Genomic DNA, 19,579 nt, shown 5'->3' with positions numbered 1-19,579 from the left:
TCTGGCTCATCTCCGGATGTGTTTAATTCTGATGCCATTATCCCCTGTATGTTTCCAGGACAATTGTAGCTCTGGTCTACAATGTGCTGAAGACCCTGATGGAGATGAACAGCACGCTATTTGATGAGCTGACAGCCTCCTACAAATCAGACAGACAGCGGTGAGTGAGCTCTTCCAGTTCATATATTAATTTTAGTTCTTCAATCTAAACAAGTAGTGTGAGCAAACTAGTACAATAAATAGTAAGGGATAGAGTTGGGAAACAACTCTGGCTTGTTTGCTTTGTACAACACATAATACATTGGATTACATTACCTCTGTTAATTACCCTTTTTCGAAGACAGTCAGTCCTTCAGTCCCCTCTGTACCTAAGGTCTGAAATTGGTGTGTGTGTTGTGTGTGTGTGTGTCCAGGGAGAAGAAGAAGGAGCAGGAGAGGGAGGAGCTGTGGAAAAAGCTAGATGAGTTGAAGCTAAGCGATGCGGCAGCACTGGTGCAGAACAACAGCCACGGGCTGCAGAACGCTGCCCAAAACATCAACAACAACAACAACAACAATCACCACGACAACCAGGAGAAGAGCACCGCTATCTCCGTGGACCATGAAGACCCTGTTGTCGCCATGGATATCACGAAGGGTGTTGAGGTTGTCACAAGTGCCAAATGACACAGGACTCCATTTTGTACTCCGTAACGGTTTCGTGGCCGTCTCAGAACTGTCAGGGAGGGGTGACGGGGAGGAGGGGCTTGGGGGTGACTGGGAGGAGGGGTCTGAGGAAAAAGCAACAAAAAAAAGATTAACCTCAGCAGTATGTTCAATCTATATACAGTAAAACTATTTCAAATGCCAGCAATTGTCCTTTGGCAGAAAACGTATATTTCAATTTAAGAATATTTTGGGATGTTACAGTGTGGCCACAGTATATTGGTAAACTTTTTTGTCTGATCAAAGAATTTATCCTTTCACATTTACTTTCTTAACTGAGAAAAGATGTTTGTGATATTCAATGTATAAACAATATGAGGGGGGGAATAATGACTTGAAAAAAAAACATTTCTGATTGTGCTGCACTTAGAGAAGCTAAATGGCTATTTTAAGATTTGTCTTTTGTATGTGCTTTCATCACTGCTCCCAACACGGTTGCAAACTTAAGGGAAGAGGGGTTCAGGGGGCGAGCTTTAGGGGGTGGGTGGGGGACCATGGAGACAGGAGTGTGTTCATAATCCCTACATAGGAGACCTGAGTGAATGTCACTATCATGAGGTCTCATGTTTTCGGGTGTTTAATATTCTTATCTGAATACATGATGCTTAACGTTATAGCTGTCATTATAACACATTCAAAACCTGCAGCCATAAAACCTATTTACAGTAAGTATTTGAAATGAGCTTAGTTTAGAGAAACAAATGAGGAAATGGTCACAGATTTAAGTACGTATAACATATTTTTCCAGTCTAAATAGAGAATCGATTAATCATTTAAAAAGCTGATGTAGAAAAAAGAAATGAGCCATATATTTTTTCCCAGAGTATTGTTAAGGACAGAGATGTTGATTTTTGAAACCAGGTAGTAGCAAATTGTCTGGTTTCTGCAGATTAAACATGGCTGGATGCAGTGTGTGCGTGTATGGGGGAGTTTGCTTTAACGTGAGTGTCTGTTCTCTATTGTAGGTCCAGTCTTTTCTGATGCCTTTCTGTCAGAGTGTATGTACCATTCCAATCTCTGTGATATACAACTGTGTGGGGAACCTGTTTTGTAATGACAGACCTTATCTAGGTTTTGAACACCATCAAAATAAAGTCTACCTTATGTTTCTACTCAAAAAACCCATGGGTATGGCTCTCTTTTTCTTTCGTCTTGAGTAGCAGCAACATATTAAGTCACTAGATGGCCCCAGAGTTTAAAATTAATCTTGTGTGTCGGGGAATTATAGAATGCTAATTTAAAACCCTATTTATCAAAAGTGAAATATAGTTTCTTAAAGAATTCAAAGCCAGCACAGGTTTCAGATTTTGTTGCCTTAAAGTTTCCTGTTAAAATATTAATTTAGGATTTTCCCCCACTGATCTTCTACACAACCTCCACATTTAAAATGAAAACATTTTTAGAAAATGTCAAATTGATTAGGCCATACACATGTTATTAAATGTTTAACGGATTTTATTTTTGGAAAAGTGAGGCGAGCAAGCAAAGTTTTTACAATGAAGTAGACAAGTCTTAAAATATCAAAGCATCCTTAGTTCAACACCTAACGGCTTAATCAATCGAGTTTAGCCTCTTGTGGAGGTTAGAAGAAGCATAGTTCAGACTTAATCTGAGTGGAAGTTGTGTATCTCTTTACTGGAAACTTCAAGACATATTTTTCAAATGTATTTTTGTTGAGAAAAGTAAAAAGAGGCATTTAATTACATTTGTACAGCCTTACAAATAGTAAACCGGAATGTCTTGATTGCAACAGTTTCCTCAGAGGTTGGGATGTAATCTGTCATTTTTTTTTTGAGAATATTTAAAACGGGCAATCCGCATCTTTTTCTGTAAAAACTGAAGAAAAGAAATGTAACCACTGAAATTCATAGACAGAGCTATGGATGCAAGGACTGACCATGTAAAACTTATTGTTTTAACCCTGTTTCGAGGCTATACAATGTTTGTTTACTTTTAATTTGTTTACAAACATTGGCGTAAAACAAGTTTATAATTTGGGCTCTGAAGGGGTACGGCAGTTGAATTAAGATCATGAGGCCTTTATAAGAATCAATGGATACATACCATTATTTAACAACTACAGATTGCCCCTTTAAATATTATACCCCAAAATGTGGACTATAAAGTGTAAAAGAGGGACAGGAGAAATTATTTGAATACGTTGGAAAGGTGTCTTCATATTAAGATAATTTGATAAAGTGACAATCTACAGTAGGTACTGCAGGCTGTGTACCTGAATAGTGAGACGCTCACACGAAATAGCCTATCTGTCGCTACTCGGGTACAGAGTGTTTATAGCATGCCCATTGAACACAGCGAGAATAAATACTCCTGCATAGAGCAGTCCTCACATCAGAGAAACAACTTCAGAGCCTGACCAAAGAGTCCCAATATAATTATCTTCAGAGACAGCGGCTGTGAGAAGAGAATACACATGATAATTGAGCAAGCAAAGGACATGTCACGTTATGCTAATTAGGAAGTATGAGGAGACTGACACGAATATGTGATCCAATGCCACACATATTTAGCTTTTGCTGGCCATTAAATGTTGAGGTAGAGTCAGAAGTCTTCAAGTTTCATGAGGTGATTTACCCTTTCCCGAAATGTTATCAAGAATAATCCTTCTGAACTCTGTATACACAGTTGTGGGTGGGATCGGCATTGTCTCTATTTTCTCCTCCAAACTCGTGCCTGTTGCTGACATACATTACCGTCCAAACGTTTGGGGTCACTTAGAAATGTCCTTGTTTTCCATGAAAACATGCATGAAATGAGTTGCAAAATGAATAGGAAATATAGTCAAGATGTTGAAAAGGTTATAAATAATGATTTTTAATTGAAATAAAAATTGTGTCCTTCAAACTTTGCTTTCGTCAAAGATTCCTCCATTTCCAGCAATTACAGCCTTGCAGATCTTGCATTCCAGTTGTCAATTTGTTGAGGTAATCTGAAGAGATTTCACCCCATGCTTCCTGAAGCACCTCCCACAAATTGGATTGGCTTGATGGGGACTTCTTACGTACCATACGGTCAAGCTGCTCCCACAATAGCTATATAGGGTTGAGATTTTTTTTATTTGTTTTATTTAACCTTTATTTAACCAGGTAGGCAAGTTGAGAACACGTTCTCATTTACAATTGCGACCTGGCCAAGATAAAGCAAAGCAGTTCGACACATACAACAACACAAAGTTACACATGGAGTAAAATGAACATACAGTCAATAATACAGTAGAAAAATAAGTATATGTACAATGTGAGCAAATGAGGTGAGATAAGGGAGGTGGCAAAGTAAATAAATATAGCAAGTAAAACACTGGAATGGTAGATTTGCAGTGGAAGAATGTGCAAGGTAGAGATAGAAATAATGGGGTGCAAAGGAGCAAAATAAATAAATACAGTAGGGGGAGAGGTAGTTGTTTGGGCTAAATTATAGATGGGCTATGTACAGGTGCAGTAATCTGTGAGCGGCTCTGAGAGCTGGTGCTTAAAGCTAGTGAGGGAGATGTGTTTCCAGTTTGTCGTGGAAATTTCCTTAATTACCAAATGATGAGAGAGCAAATCACACACGAGTCAGAGTTATGCTTAATCTTAATAATTAATTAATCTTAATAATAATTAAGCTTTTGCAATAGTATTTTAACTCAGTTCAGTATCTCTAATGAAAAGTTGAGAGTGGTCAACATAATGGCAAATGGGATCCTTTATAGCAAAGATCCACCCCCCTTAGACGACATGACAAACCACATGTCTTAGGAACTTACACAAAGAAAAAACTTTACTTCAGAGAGGAGTATCCCCTAGGAAGACAGAGTTGGCTATAAATTATCGTTCAGTTTGGTCTCCTAAACAAAGCTCTTATCTCGTCCTTGGTACAAAATGGTACCAAGACATTACCCCCACCCTATGATATACAGTGCCTTGCGAAAGTATTCGGCCCCCTTGAACTTTGCGACCTTTTGCCACATTTCAGGCTTCAAACATAAAGATATAAAACTGTATTTTTTTGTGAAGAATCAACAACAAGTGGGACACAATCATGAAGTGGAACAACATTTATTGGATATTTCAAACTTTTTTAACAAATCAAAAACTGAAAAATTGGGCGTGCAAAATTATACCTTGACCTCTCCCATCTCTGCGGCCCAAACAACTTAGTCCTGACAGAGAACAGATAACTGCCAATGGCCACCACTATAGTACAACAAAATACATTCTTATGAGAAATAACTCATAAGCATATCATGAAAATAAAACATCTTATCTATGTTACCCAACTAATTCTGATTATTCCCCAACAAGTTCCAGAGATTTTTGTAGTTCGTTCCAGTCATTGGTAGCAGAGAACTGGAAGGACAGGTGGCCAAAGGAAGAATTGGTTTTGGGGGTGACCAGAGAAATATACCTGCTGGAGTGCGTGCTACAGGTGGGTGCTGCTATGATGACCAGCAAGCTGAGATAAGGGGGGACTTTACCTAGCAGGGTCTTGTAGATGACCTGGAGCTAGTGGGTTTGGCGACGAGTATGAAGCGAGGGCCAACCAACGAGAGCGTACAGGTCGCAGTGGTGGGTAGTATATGGGGCTTTGGTGACAAAACGGATGGCACTGTGATAGACTGCATGCCATTTATTGAGTAGGGTATTGGAGGCTATTTTGTAAATGACATCGCTGAAGTCGAGGATCGGTAATGATGGTCAGTTTTACAAGGGTATGTTTGGCAGCATGAGTGAAGGATGCTTTGTTGAGAAATAGGAAGCCAATTCTAGATTTAACTTTGGATTGGAGATGTTTGATGTGAGTCTGGAAGGAGAGTTTACAGTCTAACCAGACACCTAGGTATTTGTAGTTGTCCACATATTCTAAGTCAGAACCGTCCAGAGTAGTGATGTTGGACAGGCGGGCAGGTGCAGGCAACGATCGGTTGAAGACCATGCATTTAGTTAGGGGGAGTGATGAGCTCTACAGCAGTCTCACAACTCAATCGCTGGATGAAAACTGTTTTCTGCCCCTCCCAAAAGATAGAATTTGTAGATAATTGTCCCTCTTTCTGGGACTCACCCACAAACAGGACCAAGCCTGACCTGCTGATGGGTGACGGACTCAATCCTAGCTGGAGGGGTGCTCTCATTTTATCTACCAACATAGACAGGGCTCTAACTCCTCTAGCTCCACAATGAAATAGGGTGCAGGCCAGGCAGCAGGTTGTTAGCCAGCCTGCCATCTTAGTGGAGTCTGCCACTAGCACAGTCAGTGTAGTCAGCTCAGCTATCCCCATTGAGATCGTGTCTGTGCCTCGACCTAGGTTGGGCAAAACTAAACATGGCGGTGTTCGCCTTAGCAATCTCACTAGGATGAAGACCTCCTCCATTCCTGTCATTATTGAAAGAGATCGTGATACCTCACATCTCAAAATAGGGATACTTGTTAGATCCCTTACTTCAAAGGCAATTATAGTCAATTAACTAATCACTGATCATAATCTTGATGTGATTGGCCTGACTGAAACATGGCTTAAGCCTGATGAATTTACTGTGTTAAATGAGGCCTCACCTTCTGGCTACACTAGTGACCATATCCCCCGTGCATCCTGCAAAGGCGGAGGTGTTGCAAACATTTACGATAGCAAATTTCAATTTACAAAAAAAAAAAGACCTTTTTTGTCTTTTGAGCTTCTAATCATGAAATCTATGCAGCCTACTCAATCACTTTTTATAGCTACTGTTTACAGGCCTCCTGGGCCATATACAGCGTTCCTCATTGAGTTCCCTGAATTCCTATCGGACCTTGTAGTCATAGCAGATAATATTCACATTTTTGGTGACTTTAATATTCACATGGAAAAGTCCACAGACCCACTCCAAAAGGCTTTCGGAGCCATCATCGACTCAGTGGGTTTTGTCCAACATGTCTCTGGACCTACTCACTGTCACAGTCATTTACAGTCATTCGAAAACATAATGTTAACTTTCACTGCTATGCGGATGACACACAGCTGTACATTTCAATGAAACATGGTGAAGCCCCAAAATTGCCCTCGCTAGTGGATAGCTGCAAACGTTATACTTTTAAACTTGGACAAAACAGAGATGCTTGTTCTAGGTCCCATGAAACAATTTGTATTTAGAATCTTCTGTTGAATCTGACAATTAATCGTAATGGTTGTACAGTCGTCTCAAATAAAACTGTGAAGGACCTCGACGTTACTCTGGACCCTGATCTCTCTTTTGACGAACATATGAAGACTGTTTCAAGGACAGCTTTTTTCCATCTACGTAACATTGCAAAAATCAGAAACTTTCTGTCCAAAAATGATGCAGAAAAATGTATCCATGCTTTTGTTACTTCTAGGTTAGACTACTGCAATGCTCTACTTTCCGGCTACCCGGATAAAGCACTAAATAAACTTCAGTTAGTGCTAAATACGGCTGCTAGAATCCTGACTAGAACCAAAAAATTTGATCATATTACTCCAGTGCTAGCCTCCCTACACTGGCTTCCTGAGAAGGCAAGGGCTGATTTCAAGGTTTTACTGCTAACCTACAAAGCATTACATGGGCTTGCTCCTGCCTATTTCTCTGATTTGGTCCTGCCGTACATACCTACACGTACGCTACGGTCACAAGACGCAGGCCTCCTAATTGTCCCTAAAATTTCTAGGCAAACAGCTGGAGGCAGGGCTTTCTCCTACAGAGCTCCATTTTTATGGAATGGTCTGCCTACCCATGTGAGAGATGCAAACTCGGTCTCAACCTTAAGTCTTTACTGAAGACTCATCTCTTCAGTGGGTCATATGATTGAGTGTAGTCTGGCCCAGGAGTGTGAAGGTGAACGGAAAGGCTCTGGAGCAACGAACTGCCCTTGCTGTCTCTGCCTGGCCGGTTCCCCTCTTTCCACTGGGATTCTCTGCCTCTAACCCTATTACAGGGGCTGAGTCACTGGCTTACTGGTGCTCTTTCATGCCGTCCCTAGGAGGGGTGCGTCACTTGAGTGGGTTGAGTCACTGATGTGAGTACGACCCTGCCTCACACAGGAAGCGGCGCAGGTCCTAATCCAGGCACTTGTCATCTCCCGTCTGGATTACTGCAACTCGCTGTTGGCTGGGCTCCCTGCCTGTGCCATTAAACCCCTACAACTCATCCAGAACGCCGCAGCCCGTCTGGTGTTCAACCTTCCCAAGTTCTCTCACGTCACCCCGCTCCTCCGCTCTCTCCACTGGCTTCCAGTTGAAGCTCGCATCCGCTACAAGACCATGGTGCTTGCCTACGGAGCTGTGAGGGGAACGACACGTCAGTACCTCCAGGCTCTGATCAGGCCCTACACCCAAACAAGGGCACTGCGTTCATCCACCTCTGGCCTGCTCGCCTCCCTACCACTGAGGAAGTACAGTTCCCGCTCAGCCCAGTCAAAACTGTTCGCTGCTCTGGCCCCCCAATGGTGGAACAAACTACCTCACGACGCCAGGACAGCGGAGTCAATCACCACCTTCCGGAGACACCTGAAACCCCACCTCTTTAAGGAATACCTAGGATAGGATAAAGTAATCCTTCTCACCCCCCTTAAAAGATTTAGATGCACTATTGTAAAGTGGCTGCTCCACTGGATGTCATAAGGTGAATGCACCAATTTGTAAGTCGCTCTGGATAAGAGCGTCTGCTAAATGACTTAAATGTAAATGTAAAATGATCTTCCTGTCTGGGTTGGCGCCCCCCCTTGGGTTGTGCCGTGGCGGAGATATTTGTGGGCTATACTCGGCCTTGTCTCAGGATGGTAAGTTGGTGGTTGAAGATATCCCTCTAGTGGTGTGGGGGCTGTGCTTTGGCAAAGTGGGTGGAGTTATATCCTTCCTGTTTGGCCCAGTCCGGGGGTATCATCGGATGGGGCCACAGTGTCTCCTGACCCCTCCTGTCTCAGCCTCCAGTATTTATGCTGCAGTAGTTTATGTGTCAGGGGGCTAGGGTCAGTTTGTTATATCTTGAGTACTTCTCCTGTCTTATCTGGTGTCCTGTGTGAATTTAAGTATGCTCTCTCTAATTCTCTCTTTCTTTCTCTCTCTCGGCGGACCTGAGCCCTAGGACCATGCCCCAGGACTACCTGACATGATGACTCCTTGCTGTCCCCAGTCCACCTGGCCGTGCTGCTGCTCCAGTTTCAACTGTTCTGCCTTATTATTATTGACCATGCTGGTCATTTATGAACATTTCAACATCTTGGCCATGTTCTGTTATAATCTCCACCCGGCACAGCCAGAAGAGGACTGGCCACCCCTCATAGCCTGGTTCCTCTCTAGGTTTCCTCCTAGGTTTTGGCCTTTCTGGGGAGTTTTTCCTAGCCACTGTGCTTCTACACCTGCATTGCTTGCTGTTTGGGGTTTTAGGCTGGGTTTCTGTACAGCACTTTGAGATATCAGCTGATGTACGAAGGGCTATATAAATCTATTTTATTTTATTTTAGATTTTGCTAAATCTATTGACAAAGTCGATAAGTTGGCAACACTGAATGGGAAATTAAATAATGCATCAATCTGTGGTGTGAATGGTTGAATCAATTCATCTGACATAACAGAAAGTACATTCCATTACATGAGCCACATCAGTTAGCATAATTTCAACGAACATTCTACATTGCCATGGAAATGTACACTTGAGTTAACCTCTAAAACTGCCAGAGTCAAGCCTTTTGCACACCTGTTGCGTCAAACTGTATGTGTTCCGACAGAAGTCTATTCATTTCATTGGGAGGCAAACCACACCGCTGCGACTTATCTACAATGTGTAGCAGTGTGTGCAGTGTGTCGAATGCATTGGATTTCCTCAATTTGTATGTTGCATTGCCATGCAGTACCAGTAGTAAACCGCCGAAGAATTTGTTAATTTGTAATTTTATTTTTTGGGTTGTGATGCGGCGCATGAATTGTAAAGATTAAGTCAAATGTACCCTTACGGCAAATAACCTGTGTGCACACGGCGTTAGAAGCTCCATGCCCAAGGGAACTAAGTGGAGCATCACAGTATTTTTACGAAACTCATATATCACTGCCAGTCTCTAAAGCAGCTTTGATCAAGCCAGACATGAAAACTCTGACACGCTCGTGATTGTCTACGTGCTGCACTTTTGTATTATCCAATGGAAGCATTGGCATTATCGTTTTTTCCCATAAGACATGGAAAGGCTGTTTGTTGGCATGTAGTGTGCATAACAATAACTTTTACATGGTTTCTGTCAAATGTGTTATTGGCATATCGCACCCAATATTTGTTTGATATGACGCTGTCATGTTTGTAGAGAAATTGCTTCAGTGAATTTCAGAAATCTTGGCTTGTCAAGGAAAGATGTGATTGGTGATAATACATTTCTTTGCATTCCTATACACTTCCATATTAGGGATATCAGACTCAAGTCATCCATATCCTCTTTGGTGATCAGGGTTCAGATCTGAATCTACCTTCTGAATTCATCTGCCTAATGATGATGACACTGAAGCTTGGTTCCCATGGGAAATCTTAGCAAAGGTCGAGTGAGAGGGTAGAATCATAATAGCTATTTGGATGTAAAAATCGGCATAACCCCAGTGGAAAATAGTCATGTAACCTCCTGGCTTTGTATCTACTGCGATAGGATATTTTCCATCATATCACACTCCAATTCACATAAACACATCCAGACCTGAAAGGTTGTGTGCATGTGTGCCTTTTCATGTGTGTGTGACCCCCTTCTTTCCTGAGATATTGTTGGGGCTGGTTGTCACGGCCGTGCCTTCTCGTTAGCCTGAAACTAGGGGCGAGCACTTTGGTGGGACGCCCAGCGATCTCATTACTACAGCCTGTCCGAGCATAGAGATAGAGGGATGACGGGGGGGGGCTGTGGGTCCAACAGGCCAAGGTCAAGTAGAACCCTGTTTCCTTTTTTGTCCGGCGGGCCTCCATTGTTCTAAACCCTCATTAGCGCTAGCTGAAAAAGCCAGTCGGTAGGACCCTGTGCCCCTCCTGTGTACTGTAGAGCCCCACTATTCTACTCTCACAAGTCCCACCACTGTTCCCCTGCACTCCGCTCCACATACAGACTGGACAGGAACACAGACAGGGATACATGGACACAGACATGGAAGCTCCAAGAACACGAACATTGGAAGATCTTGGGATCGCAGTGATGAGGAGGGGAAGCTATGACGAAGCTGCGGCTTTAGGACTACATCCTGTGAGTACTAACCAACTTTAGTAGGAGTCTTTGTAGCCTTCATGGTTAAGTTTTGAGTGGTGCAGATATTTTGACCTTTATTTAACCAGGTAGGCTAGTTGAGAACAAGTTCTCATTTGCAACTGCGACCTGGCCAAGATAAAGCAAAGCAGTTCGACACATACAACAACACAGAGTTACACATGGAATAAACAAACGTACAATCAAAAATACAGTAAAAAAATCTATATACAGCATGTGCAAATGAGGTAGGATAAGAGAGGTAAAGGCAATAAATAGGCCATGGTGGCGAAGTAATTACAATATAGCAATTAAACACTGGAATGGTAGAATGTGCAGAAGATGAATGTGCAAGTAGAGATACTGGGGTGCAAAGGAGCAAGATAAATAAATAAATACAGTATGGGGATGAGGTAGATTGGATGGGCTATTTACAGATGAGCTATGAACAGGTTCAGTGATCTGTCAGCTGCTCTGACAGCTGAATATAGGGTATTGATATGGCAAGGGTCAAATCATAATGGCTTCATTGGTGTTGCCATGTGATGGCTATATGCATTGTTTTCAATTGCGCCATTTTTGTGAAAAGATTTACCCTGCATAATTGGCTTGACATTCAATTAGAAAGACAAAGACATCACAGAGGCGAAGTTATTTGACCATATTTTCAAACAACAGCCTTTTGCATCATTATCAACAGAAAAATTGACTAATTGCTACACAGACAAAACTCATAAACAATCCTGTTTGTCATGGATGCAAGAAAACACACACTGCCACACCCTGAACATAACTCTGGAATCTTTGAATAAACTTTGAAAAAGCATTTGGAGAGGGTTACCTCTCCACCCTAACCTGTGTGTGACAGTAGGGCCTTATGTACATCTCCACGCACACCATGCTGTGCCTGGGCTCAGTCGAGAGGAAGAGATCTCCCACACCTCAGCTCAGCCACAGAGCTGAGGTGTGTGAATAATTTCTCCCTTTGTGAATCAGGATCAAATGCTACACAATATGTACAAAAGTACTAAAGTAAATTAATGGATTCGGCTATTTCAGCCTCAACCGTTGCTGACAGGTGTATAAAATTTAGCACACAGCCATGCAATCTCCATATGCAAACATTGGCAGTAGAATGGCCTTACAGAAGAGCTCAGTGACTTTCAACGTGGGGCCGTCATAGGGTGCCACCTTTCCAACAAGTCAGTTTGTTAAATTTCTGTCCTGCTAGACCTGCCCCTGTAAGTGCTTTTATTGTGAAGTGGAAACGTCGAAGAGCAACAACGGCGAGCCCATGAAGTTGTAGGCCACACAAGCTCAAAGAATGGGACCGTCGAGTGCTGAAGTGCGTAGGGCGTAAAAATCATCTGTCCTCGGTTGCAACACTCACTACTGAGTTCCAAACTGCCCCTGGATGCAACGTCAGCACAAGAACTGTTCGTCGGTAGCTTCATGAAATGGGTTTCCATAGCCGAGCAGCCGCACCCAAGCATAAGATCACCATGCGCAATGCCAAGCATCGGCTGGAGTGATGAATCACACTTCGCAATCTGGCAGTCCGACGGACCAATCTGGGTTTGATGGATGTTAGGAGAATGCTACCTTCCCCAATGCATAGTGCCAACTGTAAAGTTTGGTGGATGAGGAATAATGGTCTGGGGCTATTTTTCATGGTTCGGGCTAGGTCCCTTAGTTCCAGTGAAGGGAAATCTTAATGCTACAGCATACAAAGACATTCTAGAGGATGTTGTGCTTCCAACTTTGTGGCAACAGTTTGGGGAAGGACCTTTTCTGTTTCAGCATGACAATGTCCCCGTGCACAAAGCGAGGTCCATACAGAGATGGTTTGTCGAGATAAGTGTGGAAGAACTTGACTGGCCTGCACAGAGCCCTGACCTCAACCCCATCGAACACCTTTGAGATGAATTGGAATGCCAATTGCGAGCCAGGCCTAATTTCCCAACGTCAGTGCCCAACCTCACTAATGCTCTTGGGGCTGAATGGAAGCCCTGCAGCAATGTTCCACCATCTAGTGGAAAGCCTTCCCAGAAGAGTGGAGGCTGTTATAGCAATAAAAGGGGTAACAACTCCATATTAAAGCCCATGAATTTGGAATGAGATGTTTGACGAGCAGGTGTCCACACACTTTGGTCATGTAGTGTATGTTGGCATCTTGGGAAAACCTTGTAACTCTATTTTTGCGTATTTCAACGTTTTTCTTCTCACAAATTGAAAGTAGTAAATTCCATCTGCTGTTGATGTGCTATGAAAGTTTCATGAAAAAGTGTGCTTTTTTCCAGGATGCCAACAGAATACTGGCATTGACATTTGGTTTAAGATTTCTCTCCACAATGTAGCAAAATGAGTAAAATTGTCTATTTTTTTAATACAATTGTTCCCTCAGCCCCAGGGAAAATATGTGTTGACTTGCAGAAAACTTGCTTTATAATTGCAGCATTTTATCAGGAATATACGCCTAACCTGGATAAAGTTGGTCCGCTAAAACCGTTGGTGGTTTGTTGAATTAAAGTAGTAGTCGTGGTTTTCGTTTAACTCACTTTAATAACAACTAATAATCATACAGGTTTTGCGGTTCAAAGCCATTCTAGCTCTAACGTTCTAGTCATGTCTTCATTCTTATAACAGGTAGGTCTTCTTGTGATATAGTCTATTCAACTATACTACATACTTTCCCTTGTTAGAATTGAAGTCCACAACTTTGACAATAAAATTGATATTCCTGTTTCAGTAGCTTACATAAATTAAATACTATTTTCTTTTACATTACAGGTAAGTACTTTTTTTTTTTTTTTTCACAACCTGTTTTTAAACATAAACCAAAGTATCAATCGTAATTTTCAGTGCTTCTATATCAACATTCAACAGTCATTTATGGAACTCTTTGGAAACAAATCTTATTTTATCTCAGTTCTTTAGATTTGAGTTTCTTTGTCTTTTTCACAAATCTACCACTCCTGGTAGTCACTTACATTTACATTTACATTTAAGTCATTTAGCAGACGCTCTTATCCAGAGCGACTTACAAATTGGTGCGTTCACCTTAAGACATCCAGTGGAACAGCCACTTTACAATAGTGCATCTAAATATTTTAAGGGGGGGGGGTGAGAAGGATTACTTTATCCTATCCTAGGTATTCCTGAAAGAGGTGGGGTTTCAGGTGTCTCCGGAAGGTGGTGATTGACTCCGCTGTCCTGGCGTCGTGAGGGAGTTTGTTCCACCATTGGGGGGCCAGAGCAGCGAACAGTTTTGACTGGGCTGCGCGGGAACTGTACTTCCTCAGTGGTAGGGAGGCGAGCAGGCCAGAGGTGGATGAACGCAGTGCCCTTGTTTGGGTGTAGGGCCTGATCAGAGCCTGGAGGTACTGAGGTGCCGTTCCCCTCACAGCTCCGTAGGCAAGCACCATGGTCTTGTAGCGGATGCGAGCTTCAACTGGAAGCCAGTGGAGAGAGCGGAGGAGCGGGGTGACGTGAGAGAACTTGGGAAGGTTGAACACCAGACGGGCTGCGGCGTTTTGGATGAGTTGTAGGGGTTTAATGGCACAGGCAGGGAGCCCAGCCAACAGCGAGTTGCAGTAATCCAGACGGGAGATGACAAGTGCCTGGATTAGGACCTGCGCTGCTTCCTGTGTGAGGCAGGGTCGTACTCTGCGGATGTTGTAGAGCATGAACCTACAAGAACGGGCCACCGCCTTGATGTTAACATGCAACTAAGCGTGTCTCTCGGAACTTGGCATCCATTCACCGTACTTGCGATGTGCACAATGTCTCCAACATCAAAGTTGTGTTCTTTGGCTCTGTTTGTTTTGTCAGCATATTGTTTTATTTTCTGCTGGTAGGTTTTGTAGTGATTTTGATTGTCTTTTGCTCTTCCAAACACGAGAAAGGCTGGTGTTTCTCCTGAAGTGTGATGAGGTGTTGAGCAATAGACTAGAATATTTGGTAGCTCCTCTTTCCAGCTCTTCCCTTCACTTTAGGCTGTTCTCAAGGCTTTCTTAAGGTATCAATGGAATCACTCGATTTTCCCATTGCTCTTAGGATAAGACAGTGATGCTATGATCCCACACTTTGTCAAAAAAAAAATTGAAGTCTGTCCAACGAATTGTCTGCCATTATCTGTAACCACCTCTAGGGGGTATCTAAAGCGTGAAAAGACGTTCAATATCTCTGAATACACTGCATTTGAAGATACTGTATGTCAGATATGACAGTTTGTGGGTAAGAGGTGTAATAGTAAATTATGGTAAGTACAGTCGTGGCCAAATATATTGGCGCCCTTGCACTTTTCTTAAAGAATTCCTTATTTCTTCTAAAATAAGTTGACATTTTAAAACTTTTGGTCCCCACACCTTGCTATTTACAACACTGCAGAACCAACTTGATTTTACAAATGTAATTTAGAAAAGAAAGACAAATGACATGGATTGGACATTTTCCACAGTTTCAAGACTTCATCCTGTTTCGTTGCTTCTTTACAATACTCACTGCAGGTAAGTCGTGTGTGCTAACTGAAAGCACTCTTTGCACATAATCGTCGACTTATCCATTTTTTCAGTTTAAGGTAAGGGAAGTCGAGATAATGAATCTGCAACGTTGGTCTTTTTCGTGATGTGCTCAAACTTATAGTTGTATGGTTTTGGGCTCCCGAGTGGCACAGCGGTCTAAGGCACTTCATTTCAGTGCTAGAAGTGTCACTATAGACACCCTGGTTCGAATCCAGGCTGTATCATAACTGGCTGTGTTTGGGAGTTCCATAGGGTGGCGCACAATTGGCCCAGCGTTGTCTGGGTTTGGCGGGTGTAGGCCGCCTAGATTTGCCTAGATAAATAAAGGTTAAATATTTTTTTATATAAAAAATGGTTGTAGTCTGAGTTCAAGTCTTTGAATTCTCGTCGGACACAGACTTAACTTCTCTGGATTGACCATGTAGATCAGTGGCTTGTGATAGTTTTTTTTGTCAAAACTTGACTCCATTTAGAAAAGTTCCAAAGTGTTCTACTGCCCATAGGCATCCAAGGGCCTCTCGCTCAATCTGAGAGTATCTTCTCTCTGTAGGGGTCAGTGAACGACTTGTGTAAGAAATTGGCCTGTTCTGTCCATTTTCCTGTAGCAATATAGCTCCAAGTCCTACTGGGCTTGTGTCACTAATCACTACTGTTCATACATCTAGATTTTTTTATGATAAAAAAAACAAAACTTTTTACCCCAATTTCTTAATATCCAATTGGTAGTTATACAGTCTTTTCCCATCACTCCAACTCCTGTACAGGCAAAGTTCAAGAGGCATGCATCCTCTGAAACATGACAATAACAAGCCACACTGCTTGCTTAACCCGGAAGCCAGCCGCACCAATATGTTGGAAGAAACACCGTACAACTGGCAACCATGTTAGCGCCCAGCCTGCCACAGGAGTCGCTAGAGGGACAAGGACATCCTGGCCTGCCAAACCCTTCTCTAACCTGGACGACGCTGAGCCAATTGCACACCACCTCATGGGTCTCCCGGTCGGTGGCCAGCTGCGACACAGCCTGGGATCAAACCTGGATCTGTAGTGACGCCTCAAGCACAGCAGTGCCTGAGACCGCTGCGCCACGCAGGAGGCCTGGTACATCTAGTTTAAAGTATATTTTTGTCATCTTTTTGTTTTACATTGTTTCACTTTGAAGACACTATCTCTGAGTGGTGATGGCCCCTACCTAGTAAAGTAGACAGTCAACCTGGGCTATAATCTATAGTAAGACACTATCTATGAGTGGTGATGGCCCCTAGTAAAATAGACAGTCAACCTGGGCTATAATCTATAGTAAGACACTATCTATGAGTGGTGATGGCCCCTAGTAAAATAGACAGTCAACCTGGGCTATAATCTATAGTAAGACACTATCTATGAGTGGCGATGGCCTCTAGTAAAATAGACAGTCAACCTGGGCTATAATCTATAGTAAGACACTATCTATGAGTGGTGATGGCCCCTAGTAAAATAGACAGTCAACCTGGGCTATAATCTATAGTAAGACACTATCTATGAGTGGCGATGGCCTTTAGTAAAGTAGACAGTCATCATGGGTTATAATCTATAGTAAAACACTATCTATGAGCACTGTGCCCGGCCCACCACAGGAGTCGCTGGTGTGCAAGATCCCTACCGGCCAAACCCGGACGACACTAGGCCAATTGTGCGTCGCCCCACAGACCTCCCAGTCACGGCCGGCTGCGACAGAGCCTGGGCGCGAACCCAGAATCTCTGGTGGCACAGCTAGCGCTGCGATGCAGTGCCCTAGACCACTGCACCACCTGGGAGGCCCTATGCTAGTAGTTCTTGCCTAAGAAAATGTGTGGGGTTCCCATTTAATTCAGTAAAAGTACTTTCTGTAGTGCCTCTTTCAGCCCTTATGCTGCCAGTCATCCAGTCATTTATGATGCAGTACTGTCACTTTATTTAGGCTACTCAATGTCTCATAGGTTTATCATGCAAACATTTCATGCAAACAAACACTTCTTACTCATTATGTTTGTACAAATACAAAACTTTCAATCAATTATTCGACCAATCAATCATTGTATTCAACCCGAGATGGCATAGCAGTTCAGACGTCTTTTGTCCTCGTCTTGTCGTGTCGTGTATATATATATATTTACAACTTTTTTCACATACATTTTATTTTTATTTTCCATCAACTCATCTTCAATACACTCTCCTGCAACCTGCCTCACCAATTGATATGTATAAATACGTATTATTTACCTCAAATCTGCAATCCTCCAAGAAGCTAGCCAGAAGCTAGCCAGAAACTCCAAGAAGCTAGCCAGAAGCTAGCCAGGAGCTAGCCAGAAGCTAATCAGAAGCTAGTTAGCTTCTTTACTGGCAACTCGTTAGTATTCAGCTAACCACGGTTTGTGGTCATCAGCTATCCTTTAACTCGAAAATCTATCGCCAGTTTTGTACGGCGCAGCGCGGCTCGGAACGGAACATACCGGACCGATTTTTCTCTCCATGTCCCTGGATTTCAACTGCTCTCTGGACATTCACTCCCGGATCTCACAGCTAGCTGGCTGCTATCCGTGTGTCTATCTGCTTTCGTCGATTCCGGAGCAAACATCAATTACTCCGGAGCTAGCCAGCTCCGTCAATCATTCCTGAGCTCCGTCAATCACTCCTGGGCTGCAGTCACCTATCCGGACCCGTTTTACTGCCTACGCGGAGCCCCACCGGGCCTTCACAACTGGACTGCCGACGTTATCTACCCGAAGGAGATCCGGCTGGCTCCTCCGTCGCGACGTTACCTGAACGCCCATCAGGCCTGCGGCCTGCTAACCGTTAGCTGTCTTACCGGCTGCTCTCAGAATAGACAATCGGACAATTTATTTATTTTTATTATTATTATGTTTCTTCTTGGGCCTCTATAACTATATCTATTGTTTTTATTTTTTTGTTGTTGTGTGATTTGGACTAATCCCCTCTACAACACGGAACTCCACTAATCTACTGACGGAACGCAAGAGGTGGCTAACAACAGACCTCCATCCTATGCTAGCTTGCTACCGATGTCCTGGCTAGCTGTCTAAATCGCCGTGACCCCCAAACCAACCTCTCCACTCCCTGGACCCTTTTGATCACTCGACTAAGGATGCCTCTCCTTAATGTCAATATGTCTTGTCCATTGCTGTTCTGGTTAGTGTTTATTGGCTTATTTCACTGTAGAGCCTCTAGTCCTGCTCACTATACCTTATCCAACTTATTAGTTCCACCACCCACACATGCAATGACATCTCCTGGTTTCAATGATGTTTCTAGAGACAATATCTCTCTCTTCATCACTCAATACCTAGGTTTACCTCCACTGTATTCACATCCTACCATACCTTTGTCTGTACATTATACATTGATGCTATTTTATCGCCCCCAGAAACCTCCTTTTACTCTCTGTTCCAGACGTTCTAGACGACCAATTCTTATTGCTTTTAGCCGTACCCTTATTCTTCTCCTCCTATGTTCCTCTGGCGATGTAGAGGTGAATCCAGGCCCTGCAGTGCCTAGCTCCACTCCTATTCCCCAGGCGCTCTCTTTTGATGACTTCTGTAACCGTAATAGCCTTGGTTTCATGCATGTTAACATTAGAAGCCTCCTCCCTAAGTTTGTTCTTTTCACTGCTTTAGCACACTCTGCCAACCCGGATGTCCTAGCTGTGTCTGAATCCTGGCTTAGGAAGACCACCAAAAATTCAGAAATTTTAATTCCAAACTACAACATTTTCAGACAAGATAGAACTGCCAAAGGGGGCGGTGTTGCAATCTACTGCAAAGATAGCCTGCAGAGTTCTGTCCTACTATCCAGGTCTGTACCCAAACAATTTGAACTTCTACTTTTAAAAATCCACCTCTCTAAAAACAAGTCTCTCACCGTTGCCGCCTGCTATAGACCACCCTCTGCCCCCAGCTGTGCTCTGGACACCATGTGAACTGATTGCCCCCCATCTATCTTCAGAGCTCGTGCTGCTAGGCGACCTAAACTGGAACATGCTTAACACCCCAGCCATCCTACAATCTAAACTTGATGCCCTCAATCTCACACAAATTATCAATGAACCTACCAGGTACCCCCAAAGCCTTAAACACGGGCACCCTCATAGATATCATCCTAACCAACTTCCCCTCTAA

The 19,579-nt window shown here is 43.1% G+C and overlaps 2 protein-coding genes across 2 annotated transcripts in view; both read left to right on the top strand.

Annotated features, from left to right (window-relative positions):
• The window catches only part of LOC115139667 (serine/threonine-protein phosphatase 2A 56 kDa regulatory subunit alpha isoform-like), a 132,960-nt gene extending 131,132 nt beyond the window's left edge, over positions 1-1,828 (top strand). The window contains exons 12-13 of the mRNA XM_029677295.2: positions 59-160; positions 414-1,828. Of these exons, the coding sequence (XP_029533155.1) occupies positions 59-160; positions 414-666 (355 nt within the window). The 3' untranslated portion in view covers positions 667-1,828. The remainder of the gene's footprint in view (positions 1-58; positions 161-413) is intronic.
• An 8,951-nt stretch (positions 1,829-10,779) lies between these two features.
• LOC115139666 (T-cell activation Rho GTPase-activating protein-like) overlaps positions 10,780-19,579 on the top strand; it is a 34,297-nt gene continuing 25,497 nt past the window's right edge. Inside the window, exon 1 of the mRNA XM_029677294.2 lies at positions 10,780-10,902. Coding sequence (XP_029533154.1) covers positions 10,795-10,902 — 108 coding nt within the window. The 5' untranslated portion in view covers positions 10,780-10,794. The remainder of the gene's footprint in view (positions 10,903-19,579) is intronic.

The sequence above is a fragment of the Oncorhynchus nerka genome, linkage group LG13 (assembly GCF_034236695.1).
Source record: "Oncorhynchus nerka isolate Pitt River linkage group LG13, Oner_Uvic_2.0, whole genome shotgun sequence".
Lineage (NCBI taxonomy): Eukaryota > Metazoa > Chordata > Actinopteri > Salmoniformes > Salmonidae > Oncorhynchus > Oncorhynchus nerka.
This window is presented reverse-complemented; position numbering and strand designations above follow the sequence as displayed.